We start from the raw sequence: 17,204 nt of genomic DNA, 5'->3' as shown, positions 1-17,204 counted from the left end.
ATTGCATTTCTGTTATTAGAAGCTGACCCTTTACTGAGAGTTGAGGACAAAGAATTATACTTAAAGTAGTCAGAGGTTAATGTCATGAAAAGTGCAGATGAAGAGTTTGAAGAGAGAGTCATTCACAGGTGTGGGAACAATTAGTAATTTACTAAGTACTAAATGATGTGAAATATTGAATTACACTGAAGCTTAAGGAACAGGGCAAATAGAGGACTGTGGGAATGGAAGAGGTAGAACCTAAGCAAAGCCCCCCAAAAAGCAGCTACATAAAGTAGAAATTCAGAGGCGCTATGCACAAAGCAGCAATCTCAAAGACCCACAAGTGCTTAAAAGTGGACACATTTTGTCTTAGCCTAGTATTTTAGGTTCCTCTTTAACTGCTCAAACAAAGATAAAGCTGGAAAAATTATTTTTGTGTGTGTGTGTCTGTGTTTTTTAGCCTGAAATGGTTGTGACAAATAATCTACTTGATCTGCCACCCCCCTCTCCTCCAAAACCAAAAACCATTGTCTTACCTCCCAACTGGAAGACAGCCCGAGATCCAGAAGGGAAGATTTATTACTACCATGTCATCACAAGGTAAGAAGGGCTGTGTGGCATCCCCCCAAAAGCTTTCAGTTCATCAGAGAAGCTGCCAGCTTAAGGGGAGTTTTATGCAGTGACTTGTTGTCATTGGCTGTGCACTGTGCTTGAGGGCTGCTAGGTTTCCAGAATCACGTCTTAAATGTATGTTATACCTTAGACTTTGATCCTTTTTAATATGTTTTGGTGTATTTTTAATCTGCAAGGCTCTTTTGGAGAAAATGAAGGAGTTTTTAAAAAATGGTAATGATTTCATCTAACATTATAGATTTCTGGGAGGACTCATGGGCAGACCTTTTCTGTAAAAGGCCAGATAATAAATATGTCAAGCATTGCTGGCCTTCAGTCATGACTACACAATTCTCTACCATTGTTGTGCAAGCAGCCAAGACACTACATAAATTAATGGGCATGTCTGAGTTCCCATAAAACTTTATTTACAAAAATAGTCATTGGATCAGATTTGCTCTAAATTTTTAAAATGTCTTTTGATCAGACAGCTTTTTATGAATTTGTGTTTTCTCTGTGTGTGTGTCTGTCTTTATTCATCAGTATATTATTTGCAACTACATTTTTTTATTTTTCAAAGTACTTTTTTTTTAAAGTAATTTATTTTTTCAACTACATTTGTCTCTGTCTTCCCCCCACCACTTTCCCTTGCCCCCTCCCTCAACTCTACCCCTTTGGTTTTGTCCATGAGTCCTTGCTATATGTTCCTTGACTTTCCCCTTCCCTTCCTTTTCCCCCGCCCCCCCTTCCCTCTTTCCCTCTTGTCTCTGTTGGTTTCTTTTCCTTTCAGTGGCAACTACATTATTTTTAATGCTTGCTTATACTTTGTTGTGGGGGTCAGTAAACCATGCCCTTGGATCACTTGTTTTTGAAAATAAATTTTTCTGGGAACACATGCACACCCATTTATGTAGGAATTGTCTGTGGCCGTTTTTACACTACAATGGAAGAGTAGGATAGCTGTGCCAGAGACCTTATGGCCCACAAGGCGAAAGATATTTATTTTCTGAATCTTTATAGAAAAATGCTTGCCAACCCCTGCTCTTTTGTATGGCTATACCAAAGTTTATTTAAATTGGTAATTATTGTCTGCCTACCAGTAAAAAAAAAGAATTATTTGTACCAATTTTGACTCCCGCAAACAGTAAACAAAAGTGCCTTTTTCATCATAGAAGTCTTAATAGGTGAGAGATCTTAATTTCACTAACAAGTCTTACTGTGATGGAACATCTTTTTTTCTTTAAGATTTTTTTTTAAAGAGTAGGGGAAGGGAATGAGAAAGAGGAAACATCAATGTGTGGTTGCCCCTTTTGCTCCCCCTACTGGGAATCTGGCCCGCAACCCAGGTCTGTGCCCCGACTGGTGACCCTTTGGTTCACAGGCTGGCACTCAGTCCACTGAGCCACACCAGCCAGGGCTGGAACGTCTTCATTAGATTAGTCACAGTTTATTATCTTTTGTGAATTGTTTGGGGCATGTACCCATTTTTGTCAACATTGTTAGATTTAAAAAAAAAATTTTTTTTTCCAGATTTTATTTATTTACTTTTAAAGAGAGGGGAATGGAGGGAGAAAAAGGGAGAGAAGTATCAATATGCAAGAGATACACAGATAGGTTGCCTCTCATTTGCCCCTAACTGGAGACCTGACCTGCAACCCGGGCATGGGCCCTGACTTGGGATTAAACCAGCGACCTCTCAGTTCATATGCTAGCACTCAATCCACTGAGCCACACCAGCCAGGGCCATTGTTAGATCTTTTTATCAAAAGTATTGCAAATGTTTTTTGTTTGTAATGTGACATGAAAAAGTTATATTTTCATATAGTCAAATATTTTCCCTTTAGGTTTTCTTCTTAGAAAAGCCTTTCTTCTATAAAATCCCTTTATAAAACAAGCCTTCAGTATGTTGCCATCTGAAAGCATAGTGATTTTAAAAACCATTGTTTGCAAATTTTATCAGAACTTTTGTTTTTTCAATACCAAAGCAAACTTTTTAATGTACTATCACTTTTCCTAAAAGAAAAAAAGATTGTAGTTCTTATTTATATGTATACCTTTTCATCTTTTTTTCTAGGTTTTCCTTAGCTAGCACCTAAGAGCATCATACTTCCCTTTCTGTTTTCATTATAAACCCACAGCTGCTTATGGGTCTTTGATTACAGTAGAAACCTTGAGCACCCCCCCCCCCTCTTTTTGGTAATTAGTTGCATTGGTCAGAGGTATGCCTGTTTTCACAATCATCTGCCAAACTGATTTATGTCAAATACCCTTAATGTTGCTGACGAAAAAGACTCGTGTGGTATGAGAGCAGACGACTATGATGGCAGGGCCGGCTGGCCAGACGCATGGCCAGCTTCTCTGAGGCTTTTGACATATTAAATGGTCAGCCTTAAAGCTTCCCCTGTGGGAGCTGACTTCAGACTCCTGAATATGAATTTCCTCACTTCCAATTGCTACCTCACATATTTAGCTTAAAAAAAAAACCCAACTTTGCCTATGTGTTTTCAAAATAACTGTAAACATACAATCAGTTAACATGATTGAACCCTCTTTTTAGCAGTCAGTCAAGAATATTTTTAGCAGAGGGCACAAGTTTTTAACCCATACAACTTTTCCGTGCTGTCAGAGGGTACAGCTACAGACAAGAAGGCTACTAAAAGCAAGGAAGAACTATCTCACATGCTCAAGGATTGTGAGGAGTATGTTGTGATTTATTTTATTTTGCTCCATGAACATGCTAGATATAGTCACCATTGATCTCTTCACCTGCATAGGGATGGCATAGGCAGCCACCCACTCCACGTACTTTTTAGGCTTTGCTGAATCTTCAGGACATAGCCAGGTGAGAGACAGAAAGATGTTTGGCTTTACTGCTTTCTTTGACACCTAGCAAATGTTGCTACATCACTGGATACAGAAAAATGGTGGGCTAAACAGTCTGTCTCTGGGATAGGATCATTGTCGCTGGGAAGATGTCAAGGAATGTCTTTGTCTTATGGAGCTGTCTTGTCCTGTGTCTCATTGCATGTTGTATTTTCTGTATACATGAGCAGAGATGCCCGTGCCAGAGTTCTCTGTTTTCTGGCCATGACAGCATGGCTGTTCTTATCTTCTTCTAGGCAGACTCAGTGGGATCCTCCTACTTGGGAAAGCCCAGGAGATGATGCCAGCCTTGAACATGAAGCTGAGATGGACCTGGGAACCCCAACATATGATGAAAACCCCATGAAGGTTAGTGTGGCTTACACAAGTGTTTCCTGATCATTTTGGATGTCATTTTGTAAGGCCAGTAGCCACATGGTCTTAGGATTCTATTTTTCTTGTTGTTTTGGAGTATTACACATGTAAAAAATGCTGGGGGTGGGGGTGAGGGGGGCACCTGAGACATCCGAACAACACAAAAGTATGGTATGTAGAACAGAAGATAAAGGCCCTTAATTTCTGTCAGCTGCTCTCCTTTCATTATACTTCCCTCTTTGGCGATAGTTAGCTTTTAGTGCAGGGGTTCTCAACCAGAAGCAGTTTTTCACCTCAGGGGACATTTGATAATATTCAGTTAGTTTTGGTTGTTACACTTAAGGAGATGCTACTGGCTTCTAATGGGTAGAGGCCAGGGAAGCCACTAAAACATCTTACAATGCACAGGACAGTCCCCCCAGAACAAAGAACTACAAAAATTTAATTTGTTGTATGTTATTCCATGACCTTTCTGGAAAACACACACACATATTTTTCTCTTTTCATTTTAAACACACAAATAGAATCATAGTACACTGATGACCCCTGGGAGCCAACATATAGAAAAGGCAAACTGATTACCACTGAGGTCCTGGGAACACATTGCTTTTTGAAGCGTACGAGTGCTCCCTGACTCCCCCTCCCCTGCCCTGTGGGTTTTTTAATCTGAACTAGACCACTTGTGGTACAAGTAGATAGATGTTCCCTAACCCATGAAGTATCCTGTTATATTTTGGGGATCATTGGTCCAGTCTGATGTCTTTTCTGGTGCCAAAGTATTTTAATTGGCAGTAGACATTTGGGAAGGTTAATAATATTTGGTTTTAAAAGTTTACGAATCTCCCTGGCTGGTCAGGCTCAGTTGGTCAGGTGTTGTCCTGCATACCAAAAGGTCGCAGGTTTAATTCCTGGTCAGGGCACATGTCTAGGTTGTGGGTTTGGTCCCAAATCAGGGTGCATGCAGGAGGCAATCAGTTGATGTTTCTCTCTCACATTGATGTTATTTTCTCCCCCCCCCCTTACTTTCCTCTCTCTCTAAAATTCAATAAAAACATATTCTTGGGTGAGGATTAAAAAAAAAAGTTTATGAATTGTAGAAATGGTAACACTTAAATGGGATTTTTGGAGTTGGAGTGTATTCCCAAGGTTTTCATGTATCCATCAAATGGCCCTGACTCTGGCTCCTGGTATTAACCAGTTTCTGAAGCTATTTCTTATGCCTTTTGCAGACCACAGACCAAAGAGGGGTATGTGAATTTCAGTACTTCCAAGAGTACTTCATTTTGGTTTACAATTTCCGTGATATAAGTCTAGGCACACTTCATTTGAACATTTTCTTTCTCAATCTCAATTGCATAGCACTCACCAGGACCACAAATCTAGACAGTGCTCAGTGAATTGTGCTCTGTAACTGTTTTTAAAGCCCTACCAACCTCACCAAGTCAGAGATTAAATTAGAAAAGCAATAAATATGCACTGAATTTATTTAGCTTTCTGAACACATACCCCATTCAGAGGGAAGCAGAACATTTCTGTTTATACATACAGTAGTCTTGCTGAGAGCCTGGCCTCTTCCATAGGACCAGGAGCCTTGAGATGGTTGTTATACCTCAAGGGGCTTTCTGTACTCATTGCTGTCGCTGCTCATTTTTTGAGATCTACAAGAGAACATTTGAGGATGTGTTGAAGTTTCCTTGGCTTGTTCAGGCAATTCTGGATCCCTTGCTATCTGAGGTCTTGTAAAGCACACCACACTCTAGTACTGGAAAAGTAACCACAAAATCCCAAAGCATTTGAAAACAGATTACTTGTTGGGTTTTTTTTGTTTTATTTCCTGAAAACAGAGGTTGATGTGTGTGTGTTCTTTCCCCTCCCCTTCCCATCCTGCTCCCGAAGCCACAGACAGTAAAAAAATGGAAAATATGTAAAACTTTTATAACAAATCAGAGAAAGCTGATTTGTAACAGCCCAGAGCAAGGCAGTGCTGCCTTCCTCTGGAGTCAGTCCAGAGCAGAGGGATGGAACAGCTTTATCATTAGTACCTTCATACTGTGGGTGGAAATGGAGGAGTCAGAACTCTGAGGGGTGAGTTAGGAATAGAAAAAAGTTTCTGTTAAACAATTTTCCAACAAAAACATGAAGTACCTATAATACCAACTGCAGCTTCTCCATCCATCAGAAATGGCTATACTCAAAGAGCAATGCTCAGAATCTTTTTTTTAGTCCTCACAGAAGGGTATTTTTAAATGATTTGCCAGAGACAGACAGACGGGCATAGGTCAGTTGTTTCCCAAACACGCCCCGACCAGGGATCAAAGCCGCAACCTTTTGGTGCACAGGACGATGCTCCAGCCAAGGCCACTCAGCCAGGGCAATGCTCATGATCTTTTCCATGGAAAAGTACATTTTCTAGCAAGGGGCCTGATGGCTGGTAGTGGGCAAAGGTGTGGGGAGATGGCCTTGCATGGTGGGTGCTCTGAATGCCATGGCTGCTGGCCCCTCACCTCTCAGCAACTCCTGATTAGGAGAACTTGGCAGCCACTCTTTTGGCACTGCTGGAAGGGAATATTCCTAGGTTTGTCATCATCTTACCAGCTTGGACACAGTGTCTTCTGTGTCTTATCATCTACTCATCTGTTCATTGACTTGGACAACCCTTATCTCCTTCCCTCCAAATCCTTGGTACCTCTTCAGTCTTCACATTTCCAAACTGTAAGATACCAACCTCCAAGGACCCTCCCTTGCATGGTGAGACTGTCTCCTACAGTCTGGCCAGCTTTACCTTTGAAAGATGAGTATCCAAGGGGAGCAGAAGGTCTTGGGTGAGGATCCTCATGTAGTAGGAACTCCAGATGCGTGGTAAAAGGTCTTCAGAGTGTTTTGCCTTTGTCCTGGAATCCGGGACTGTCAGAGCCAGGAAAGGTGGAGCTCACGGAGGCTAGGCCTTGCCATTGTGGGGCACTGACCATGTGGGGTGTTGAAGCTTGGGCAGGGATCTGAATGATCCAAGTCACACAGCACATTCTGCTCTGCAGAGAAATTGACTCTGAAATGACTAGAGATGTTTAGCTACATCAAGGAGGTAGATTTGAGTTAAGGTAGAGAATTAGAACTTGGTTGACAGCAGCTGTCCCCAACCTTTTTGGCACCAGGGACTGGTTCACGCACCTACTGTTCACCTCCTGCTGTGCAGCCTGGTTCCTAACAGGCCATGGACCGGTACCACTGGTTTGCTGGAGGTCAGAGCCAGATGACAGAATTAAAACATGAGGTGAGAGTGTTAACAGCAGCCAAGCTAGCTCCAGGCCTTTCTCCTTAATACTGAGAGTGAGGTATCCCAACGTGGAAGGAAAGGAGGGTTCTGGAACAGCAGGGCATCACTAACCTGACCTCTCGTGCCAGCATTGTTACATTTTCTTTTATTTCTAGACCTCAAAAAAGCCCAAGACAGCAGAAGCAGATACCTCCAGTGAGCTGGCTAAGAAAAGCAAAGAAGTATTCAGAAAAGAGGTAAGGTTTGGTGGATGGTTCTCAGCTCCACAGGCTTAAACCAGAGCTCTTTCCTTTCTTGTCCTAAATATGCAGAACTATTTGTAGGGAATGCTATGGGTGTTCCCTCACTTCTATAATTTGACTGCATAGTTGTTATGTGGTGACACATTAGCATGGTCCTTTACAGTTGGGTAATAGGCACTTTCGTATCCCTTATCTGATTTCATATCCATTATTTGATTATCCACTGAGGTAGGCAAGAAAGGAATTGTCAGTCCTTTTACACAGTTGGAAGAACTCATAAGGTTCTGAGAAGGCAAGTTCTAGACAGAAGACTTGAACTCAAGCCTTCTGGCTCAAACTTCAGCTCTCTTTCTGTGATACCTCATTTGGTGGCTGCCTATGCCTTAAGGGATTGGAGAAAGCTGCTCCTGTTTATGCTACTGGAATTACCAGCAATCAGGACACTAACCTTTTAGTCTGCCTCAGAACACCTAGATTCTAAACTCCAGTCTGGATGCAATGAAGGGACTCATAGTTTGTTGGAGGAAACAGACTTGTAGGTAAGTGGTGGCATCTGTGTGAAGAGTGCACTGTGATAGTGCTGGAGGCCACTGTGCAGGCTGCTAGGAAGGGCTATCGAATCAAGGGTAAGAATTGATGGGGTAGATCTTCAGGCAGTAGAATGTCCAAAGGCAAAAGAAAGCACTGTCCCTTCCAGAGAACTGTAAGTAGTCTGTGGGCTATATAGCACAGGGTGTGTGAGGGATGTTGGAAGATGAGGCTGAACAGTATTGTGCTGCTTCATATAGGGCCTATGTGTCTGTGAGTTACAAAGAAACACTGCAGGATTTTAAGCTGGGAACAATGAGATAAATCCCTGACTGTGTTTGGGAAAATGGATTGTAGGGAGAGAGTATGGAGGCCAAGAGACCACAGAGTTTAGATTTAGTGTCTCACTATCCCTATTTGAAATTATTGGTGTTTCAGCTCAGCCAACTAGCAGCTGTTTATTTAGTGCCTACTTTGTGCTATATCCTTGTTCTTTGAATGTCTGAAGGCTTCCTGAGTTTTAGGGACGGGTAGGCCTTGCTCAGGGTGCTCGCTGGTGAAGTTGCTGTCACTGACCTCACTCACTCTCATTTATGGCACTGATCTTAGTGCCATAAATACTGCCAGAGGTCCTGTGCCTGTGTCTCTTGAGAGCCACGGGGTTGGACAGACACTACAGAGACAGCTCAGGAGGACATTGGAAGTTGTATGCTGGAAAGGGTCCTACCCTTGGTTTTTTCGCGCCAGCTGTCATAGCATGCTTTTATCTGCTTCACACTCCTATAGTGTGAATCAAAAGAAATGTAACATTTAGAGAATCTAAGTAACCTGCATTTCCTGGGGTTGCTGAGCCTCCTAGAAGTACTGGAGCGTGCTCTCTTTCCATTGCCTCAGGGAGCCAGAGAACTTAGCTACATTATCTATGCCAAGGATGTGACAAGTTTTGGTCGAAACCTGGGCCTGCCATTCCAGTAGCACAAAGAGGAGCTGCTTTCTCCAGTCTCTGCTGCTGGGTCCCTCCATCTAAGTCAGGCTTGCTCCATCCATTCTAGGGAGCCCTCCCTCTTGGGGCTGACCCAGGATCCTTTTGTCTCACGTCCCACTGGCATACTAGCATTCTTCTGTCCCAACTAGCCAACCTGAGTTGGCAAGGATTGGCTGGCTCTCCTGGCTGTCTTTTCCAGTTATTCCCTCAGTACAGCTTCTTGTTCTCACTGGAGTATTGAGCAGTGTGTTCTCTCCCTGCCGGCAGATGTCCCAGTTCATTGTGCAGTGTCTGAACCCTTACCGAAAACCGGACTGCAAAGTGGGAAGAATTACCACTACGGAAGACTTCAAACACCTAGCTCGCAAGGTATTCTCCCCAGCTGTGGTCTTCTAGGCAAACCAGGGACCTTCTACAAAGGCCTCTTTCATCAGAGAAAGCGGGTTTTTCTTGCCAGATGCCCAGGCCAGAGAAGGGAGGGCACCCTACTTGGGTGTAGTGATTCTCTAAGAAACTTCCAGAACTGAGCTTCCCTTTCTGGCGATCCCTGCACCAGCCTGCCCCATTCTGTTTATTCAACTCCCAGTCTTGGTTAGAGGGCCCTGAGGCAACAGGCTGGCCTTTCCCCCTCAAATCATTTCCACTCTGATTGGTGGCTCTGGTCTCTCTTCCTGTGTCCTGGACAGCTGACTCACGGCGTTATGAATAAGGAGCTGAAGTACTGTAAGAACCCTGAGGACCTGGAGTGCAATGAGAATGTGAAACACAAAACCAAGGAGTACATTAAGAAGTACATGCAGAAGTTTGGGGCTGTTTACAAACCCAAAGAGGACACTGAATTGGAGTGACCTATGGGGCCAGGGTGGGAGGACAGGTGAGCAAGTAGGACAGACTCTGGGCAGAAAAAATCTTGTGGGTCCTCCCTGCCCCAGCCTTCCGTCAGAGCTGTGCTGCTGATGGCACATCACCCTGGGGAATCAAACCTGCAGATTTAAACTGAAAGCCCAAAAAATGAGCTCAGTCTACAACGAGCAATCCCTGGGCATGAGCTTTTGGGGTCAGGGTTTGAAGCCATCAGAGGTGAGGGCCTAGGGAAGACCTTCCTGCAAGCCCCTGGCCAGGCCTGACCCCCCCCCCCAAACCTGGGTCTCCTCCTTGGCGGTGCTGTCGGCGCACAGACCCATGCGCATCCCCTCCCACAACCTCTTACCCTGACGATCTGTATTATATTTTAATGTATATGTGAATATATTGAAAATAATTTGGTTTTTTCCCAGTTTTTGTTTTTTGTTTTGCTTTTAGCCTTTATGTGCTAGGATCACAGGAAGACTTTGTAAGGATAGTTTAAGTTCTCCTGCAAGGTTTAATTTGTTATCATGTAAATATTCCAAAGCAGGCTGCCTTGTGGTTTCGGCCAGCCTTGTGCTATGTTGATAAGATTGATTTACTGCTTAAAATCACTTTACTTTATCCAATTTTTACTGAACTTTTTATGTAAAAAATAAAATTAATTAAAGAACTTGGCATGTGTGTTCCCTAAGAGCTAGTTAAGCATGTTTGTGTATAACATCATTATACACAAGAGAAAGGAGAGAGGATGGATATAGGTGTGTGAAGTCTAAAATTTGTCCTTGAAATTGGGGTCTGTTCACAGGCCTTGTTCCCCACAGGTCCCACCAGGACTGAGAGCCATTTGCCAGGTGACTGACACTTGTGAGCTTGGGATCTGGTAGCCATTCAGGGGTGGAGTCAATTTACATGTACACTCCAGAGCAAAGGAGGTGGACCTGAGGCTCCAGTGCCGCTGGGCTTCTCTGGGTAATAGGTCAGTCAAGAGAAAGGCATGTGCCTTCTTCCCTTCTACACTTCCTGGCTGGGGAGAGGCATTGCCATTCTTCTCTTCAGAGACTTGAGGTCTCTGAGCCCCCTGGGATGCTCATTTGATGATGTGGTTCCCTGACCTTCACCACACTGCCCAACCCCGGGCTTGGACACTAGACGTAGAACAGAGGAGGAACCCTATTAAGGGGTATGGTGCACAGGTTGTGATGAGAGTGGACACCTCCTGGAGGATTCAGGGCCCAGTGGAGACATGACACACACATGCCCCTTGTCTGGGCAGTGAGGAGAGCCACAGGCTTCAGGCCAACCTGGGGGTCTGTCTTTGCAGAGATTGGTTCCACCTCTTCCTCACTGGGGTTATCTCGCTCACGAAAGCAGTGCACCTGGGGAAGAGGCAGTGGCCCACTAAGTCTTGGGTGGGGTGGACAGCAGTTTAAAGCACTCACTGCCTACTGGGTGCTACACTGTGCACTTGGAGTTCAGGTTGTGCTCACTGGAGCCTCACAATCCTGAAGTGCGGGAATGGACGCTATTTTATGTTATTTTAATTTTAAACAGACATTTATTTATTTAGTTGAACATCTACACACAATAAGTGGTTTAAGATTTTTCAGACCTAGGCTGGTTTGGGCAGAGTGGATTGAGTGCTGGCCAACCTAAAGGTCGCCAGTTCGATTCCCAGTCCGGGCACGTGCCTGGGTTGCAGGCCAGGGTTCCCCAACTCGGGGGCATGTGAGAGGCAACTGATAGGCAACCGATGATGTATCTCTTGCACATTGATGGTTCTCTCCTGCTCTTCCTCAGTCCCTTTCTCCTCTCTCTAAAAAGTAAATATAAAAAAACTTTTAAAAAGTTTTTTTTTTGAGTGGAAAGGAGTGTCTGCTACATTGTGTTTTCTGAAAGTTACTTAACCGAGCCTTTTAAGATCCCTGATGGCTGCAGCCAGATGGAAAAGTGAAAAAAGCCTATTATATAGTCATAATCATTAGACATGCTTGCTCGAGCACATTAGGAAGCATTTCTCTTTGGGGTAGGTTTGCACGCAAGGGTGTGGCCGGGTGCTCTGCAGCTGCTTAAAACCACGTCCAACTCACGGTTTTAACGCAAGGCTCAGTTTCAGACTTTCCCAGGGAATCTGGGCAGCCCTCTATTAAAGGGTGGTGACCAGAGAGCTGTCGTGTTTCAGGTAGGATGCTTTTGAAAAGGAATTCTATTATTTTCTTCCCTGTTGTTTTTTCCCCAAAATCTTTGCACTTTCCACACACCCCTTGACACCTTCAGGCTCCAGTCAGCCCCTCCGTGGTGACAAGGGCTGCCAGTGAACTGAGAACCTATTTGTGCCACTCAATGCAGGATTTCACATTTACCACCAAGCCAGTCTTCGATCACGCTGTGGCCAGCCCCCTGCTGAAATAGGTGTGACTTCTCCGGAGCTGGTCTGATTCTAGCTAAGGGACTGCGAGTCATTCCTGCTTTCTTTCCTGGGTTATCATTGCCCAAGGGTCATCTCTGGAAAAGATGGGTAGGTTTAAGCAGGCCCAGTAAACTCCTGAGGAATAGCAGCAGCAGAAGCCTGATGAGTTTGATGATCACAGAGCAGCCAAGTCCATCACATCTTGGTCAGCCAGGGGACAGGATCTACCGTGTGTCCCCTGGACCATGACTGGATCCCACATCTCCTGAGTGAGCTGTGCTTTGGGAGGTGCAGGCCAGGAGAGCAGCTGCTGTGCCTTCCGAGGCCGGGCCTGTCTGCCGTAGCAGTCCTCTCCTAAGGCACATTAACCAACCTGCCTGCCTCTCCCGTCATGGTGGGCACATGTGTGGGGTGCAGGTGGTTTGGCTGCAGCTGCCCTGTCCTCGGTTGCCCCTTGGGTGGGTGGGATGACCTGCCTGTCCTCAGCTTGTGTAGAGCAGAAATCTTAAGCAGCAGCGGAAGCAGGTTTGGCCTGCCCTCTCCTAAGCCTGCAGTATAGCCTTGGAAGGATGGCCCTTTCTTTCCCCATGTAGAGGTGACCAGAGGTCCTTGATGACTAGCCTCCCAGGACCGGTCTGCCTCTTGCCTCCTGCCTAGATGCTTGTCACAAGATGCTCCTCCAGCCTCCCCTTGGTGCTTGTCACAAGTTGGGAAAATTGTTTTACCCCGGGAGTCTTAAGTGAGGGGAACCTACTGAACATGCCATTCTTTTGTTTTCCAGCGAAGGAAGCTGAGGTTCGAAGGGTGAAGGAGCGAATGGCAGGTGCAGGGTGTGAAGTGCACTCTGCTGCCCGAGCTCATGCGTCTTCTATGGGAACACACTGCCAGCCCAGGGGCTCTGCCCACAGCTTAGGGACCCTGTCCTTTTTCTGGGCCTCTGCCCCACAGCCACCCACTTTCTCACAAGCCCAAGGAGCCAGAGAGAACCGGCACAGTAATCCAAAGTTGCCTTTAATATGGAATACACAAGTAGAAACAACCGTTAACAGGCTAAGGAAGGGGAGGTGGAGTGGGGTTAGACCATTGCCTACTGCCAACGCCCCCCAAATCCTGCTCTCTGTCTCTGAGGAGGGCAGGGCAGGGGAGGTGTGTAGTGGCTGGACCCTGGGAGTCCCACCAGAACAGAGCAGGCTGAGCCCACCACCGCTGCGAGGAAGCCCATGAAAGGAAAGGCTTATGAGATGGGCATGGTAGGTAGCACCAGAGCAGATACCCTGAGAAGCCAGGCTGCGGCGGCTTCCCTCACACGACCGAGCAGCCCTCAGGCGGGAGGCCCAGGACCCGGACCACGTCCTCACGGCCCATGGCAGCCAGGGCATCCCCTAGCACCCTGAGGGTAGCACCTTCTTGGACAGCCCAGTCCCTCAGCAGCGTGGAGGCAGGCACCTGGCTCCGGGCCATGGTCTCCACAGCCTCAGCCTGGTAGCCCAGGTGGCCCGCCAGGCCCTGCCAGCCCTTGTCAGGTTCGCCTGTCCCTCCCAGGAGCCGCTCCACTTCCTCTTGCTGCTGCCGAGGGAGATGGAGGTAGAGCCGGCAGCCAAGCTCAGGATGTGCACCTGGGGTGGGAGACATGAGGGGCAAATGAGGGTCAGATGGGCCAGGTGGTGGGCAGGGCTAGGTCTGAAGGACCAGATTGGGGAAAGGCACTCACCCTGGCTGGGGACACAGGACTCCCGACCGCTAGAAGAGTCCCGCAAGACACTGCTGTCTCCGTGCATCTGGTCCCCCAGCTCTGCAGTCCGAGCCTTGGCCAGCTCCTGTCTTTGTTTATGTGAGCGCCAGCTGTGGGGAGAAGGAGGGGCCTGCCAACCTGCTCCAGTCCTCACTGAGACAGAGAAGGAGCTGGCTGGGAGTTCCGACTGGAAGGGGGTGCCACAGGGCAGTACCCAAGCCACCTACCACTTGAAGGCCACGTAGGCAAGCAGACCAAGGACCACAGTGGCCAGGAGGGCACAGTAGACAGGGATGATGCTGCCCGAGGCCCCTGGAGGCTCGGTGGGGAATGAGGAGGAGGTATTGGGGGCCAGGGCTCCCCCTGCCCCTACCCACACTCCTTCCCTGTCCCTGTCCTGCCCCTTCCAGGTCTTTTCTGCAGAAAGAAGGAAAGACAGGGTCAGGGGCAAGGAAGCAAGACTAGGGTCCCTGGGCAGCCTCACCGAGGCTTTGCTGCCAAAAGATCTGGAACAATAGTCCCTACTCTGTAGTCAAAAGCTCGTATCACAGCATCAAGGGCTGACTGGCCCGTTTGCCACGCTTATCTCCCACAGCTTCCCCTTTGCTTACCGTTCTTGCACACCTAGCCCTTCCCTGAGGTACCCTTTTCCCAGACTTCCAGAGGCCTGCACTTGCTGTTCTACTTTCTCCATCTGTCAAAGTGGCAGGAATCTCCTATTCTGAGAAACTTCCTTGATCTCTCCAGTCTTTCCCTTTTCTGCCTCCTGTTGCACTTCCTATCTACTATGGCACTGAACTGTGTCCTGTCTTTCCAACCAAGTCTGGACTGGAAGAGCTCATTGATTCATGTTGGTCCCTCTGAGGGGGTCTCTGTGCACAGAAAACTGTAAATTTTTGCACAATAAAGCTAAACTGGGTCCTGGCCGGGTAGCTCAGTTGGTAAGAGCACTGTCCCGATAACGCCAAGGTTGCAGGTTTGATCCCCAGTCTGGGCACATACAAGAATCAACTAAAGAATGCATAATAAGTGAAACAACAAATCAATGTTTCCCTCTCTCTCTAAAGTCAATTAAGCCCTGGCTGGTGTGACTCAGTAGATTGAGTGCCGGTCTGCGAACCAGAAGGTTACTGGTTCTATTCCTGGCTTGTGGGGCAGGTCCTCCAGTTGGGGAAGTGTGTGGAGCAACTGGTATAACCTCCTACATGTTGATGTTTCTCTCCCTCTCTCCCTCCCTCCCCCTCTTGCTAAAAATACATTAATCAATTAAATAGAACTAAACTGGAAGACAGGTAAATGCTGCTGCTGCTGCTTGCTTACTTCTGTCTGCAGGCCAGTTGTTCCACAATCCAGGGCAGGCAGGGCACAGTGGACAGGAACTCCAGAGTCTGTGACTGGGCTTGTGTGTGACCTACCCACCTGGGATACCTTCCGTCCTTCTCCGTGCCCCAAATTTGGATCAAGAGGTGCTTACCCACATGGACCAGGCCTTCCCTATGGCTCGAGTTGTGGAGCATCTCTCTGCCGGCTGGTAGCGCTCCCAGGGGCTGCATCTCTTGGAGAAGGGGTTGGCGTGTCATGGGCAGTGCCCAGGCAAGGGAGCTGGGAGCCTTCTCTAGGTCCAAAAGGGGCTATATGTGGGGACGTGGGGGGGGGGGACACCTCAGGCCTGATGTCAGGATACCCTTTGGGTAGTCTGTCCCCCTTTCCTGGCTCATTCTGTTGTGATTCACTCCAGGACTGGGTGCCCCTGCCACCCCCACTCGTCAATCTGAACCAGTTCCTCTTGTGTCAGATGGAGTGGGGGTGATAGAGCTAGTCCCAGCTGGCAGAGCTGGAGGAGCCAGGGTGCAGCTGAGGAGGGAGAAGGGCTGGTTGGCAAACCTAGGTCCAGGGATAGAATGGACGGACCAGGAAGATGCCCACCCCCATCTCAGAGCCAAGCCAGAGACTTGCTGGCCAGTAGGAGACTCCCCAAGACTTCAGCATGAGCCCAGGACCCCAACACCGAAGCCTCCCTAGAGTGACTAGGTTCTCACTCCTGTTTCCATGATGAGTGTTCAGCCCTCACCTACTGCTTGCTCTGAGACCAGGCTGCCGGCTACCCTGGAGTCAGCAAGGGCAGAGGGCATATGGGCTCAGAGGCCAGAAACCTGAAGGACAGGACCACTCAATCCCAGGACCGATCTGGACTTAATAGGGCTGATCCTGACCCACTTCCTGAGGCCTGGCAGGGAGGGGCCCAGGTCTGGACTGAGGAGGGATCTTGCCTGGAAAAGGAGTGAAGAGACCTGGGGAAAGTCCCTCCAACTCCCCAGTGTCCACCACTCCGTATCTGGCCAAGGTCTACCCCGGGGGCTCCAAACTCGCTTCCGGGCAGAAGGCCGCGTGCCCATGTTTATGGTAAAGTGCACAGTTGGCAAGTAGGTCTGGGACAGAGGCTGCCTGCCGTGGCCCTTGCCACGTGTCGGGTGTATATGTTTGTGTCACCGCAGGAGGGGCCCTTCTGGGATCCTGGAGGGGAGGTTGGTGAGCCTGTGACCACCAGCTTGCTCAGAGACAGACAGACCTTGTGTCTGCCTGACCCACCCCAAGCTGTGGGACTGGGGCCTCTACCGCCCCACACCACACACCAGCCTCCGGGCCCACAAAACACGCGCACACAGTGCAACACCCCGCACGCCCACACGAGCCCGGCGTCCTACACGCATCCCAACGCAGGCGGCGCACCACGACGGACAACACCGCAGGATCGCGGGTCTCAAGGTGGGGTGCAGAGAGACAGCTCTCGGATCCCTCCGTCCAGGAAGACCCGGGGCTTTGTCCCCAACCCACTCCGGCCCTGCGGCGGCCGACCCTCCACAGGCCCCAAGATCCGCTCACCCTGGCGGGCTGGGGGCCTCTGAGCCTCAGGTCTAGCCTTGGGCCGGCTGGGAAGACGGCTTGGAATCCCGGGTTCTGGCCCTCCCGAGACGAGAGAGGTCGCGCGGGAAGAGGACTGAGCGGACGGGTAGGGCGATCCCGGGAATTCCAGCGGCCCGGGTCGCTGTGAGAGGGGCGCGCGGGGGCGGAGTGGAGGGGCGCGGCCGCCACGGCCTCTCCCCGCCCAGCAAAGGAACGCGCACGCGCGCCCACCTGCGGCGGGGCCCGGACGGCGCGCGCGTGCGTACAGGGGTGATCTCGTGGAGGACTGCGTGCGAGCACGAGATGAGAAGGATGACCGGCCGGGCCGCGAGGGTCGGGGCGGTACGACTGGGGAAGCCGAGGTCAAGCGGAGGGGACGAGTCGCCCTTGGAGGGCTCATGACCCAGGCAGACTGAGACGACGCGCGCGCACATACCACATACTCAGAGGCG

The 17,204-nt window shown here is 48.5% G+C and overlaps 2 protein-coding genes across 2 annotated transcripts in view; one reads left to right on the top strand and one right to left on the bottom strand.

Annotated features, from left to right (window-relative positions):
• The window catches only part of SETD2 (SET domain containing 2, histone lysine methyltransferase), a 91,522-nt gene extending 81,069 nt beyond the window's left edge, over window positions 1-10,453 (top strand). Inside the window, exons 16-20 of the mRNA XM_054594574.1 lie at window positions 443-582; window positions 3,714-3,825; window positions 7,261-7,341; window positions 9,128-9,229; window positions 9,547-10,453. Coding sequence (XP_054450549.1) covers window positions 443-582; window positions 3,714-3,825; window positions 7,261-7,341; window positions 9,128-9,229; window positions 9,547-9,708 — 597 coding nt within the window. The 3' untranslated portion in view covers window positions 9,709-10,453. The remainder of the gene's footprint in view (window positions 1-442; window positions 583-3,713; window positions 3,826-7,260; window positions 7,342-9,127; window positions 9,230-9,546) is intronic.
• Window positions 10,454-13,353: 2,900 nt separating this feature from the next.
• Window positions 13,354-15,365, bottom strand: LOC129087581 (death domain-containing membrane protein NRADD-like). The gene is made up of 4 exons (XM_054594512.1): window positions 15,323-15,365; window positions 14,076-14,265; window positions 13,828-13,958; window positions 13,354-13,732 (listed from the first exon to the last, which is right to left on the bottom strand). Exons 1-4 carry the CDS (start codon window positions 15,363-15,365, stop codon window positions 13,419-13,421), a joined length of 678 nt encoding a protein of 225 aa, XP_054450487.1. The 3' UTR covers window positions 13,354-13,418.
• Between the last annotated feature and the right edge of the window lie 1,839 nt (window positions 15,366-17,204).

This window comes from Pteronotus mesoamericanus, unplaced genomic scaffold (genome assembly GCF_021234165.1).
Source record: "Pteronotus mesoamericanus isolate MK-2021 breed Mesoamerican mustached bat unplaced genomic scaffold, CSHL_Meso_final scaffold_533, whole genome shotgun sequence".
NCBI classification, from domain to species: Eukaryota; Metazoa; Chordata; class Mammalia; order Chiroptera; family Mormoopidae; genus Pteronotus; species Pteronotus mesoamericanus.
This window is presented reverse-complemented; position numbering and strand designations above follow the sequence as displayed.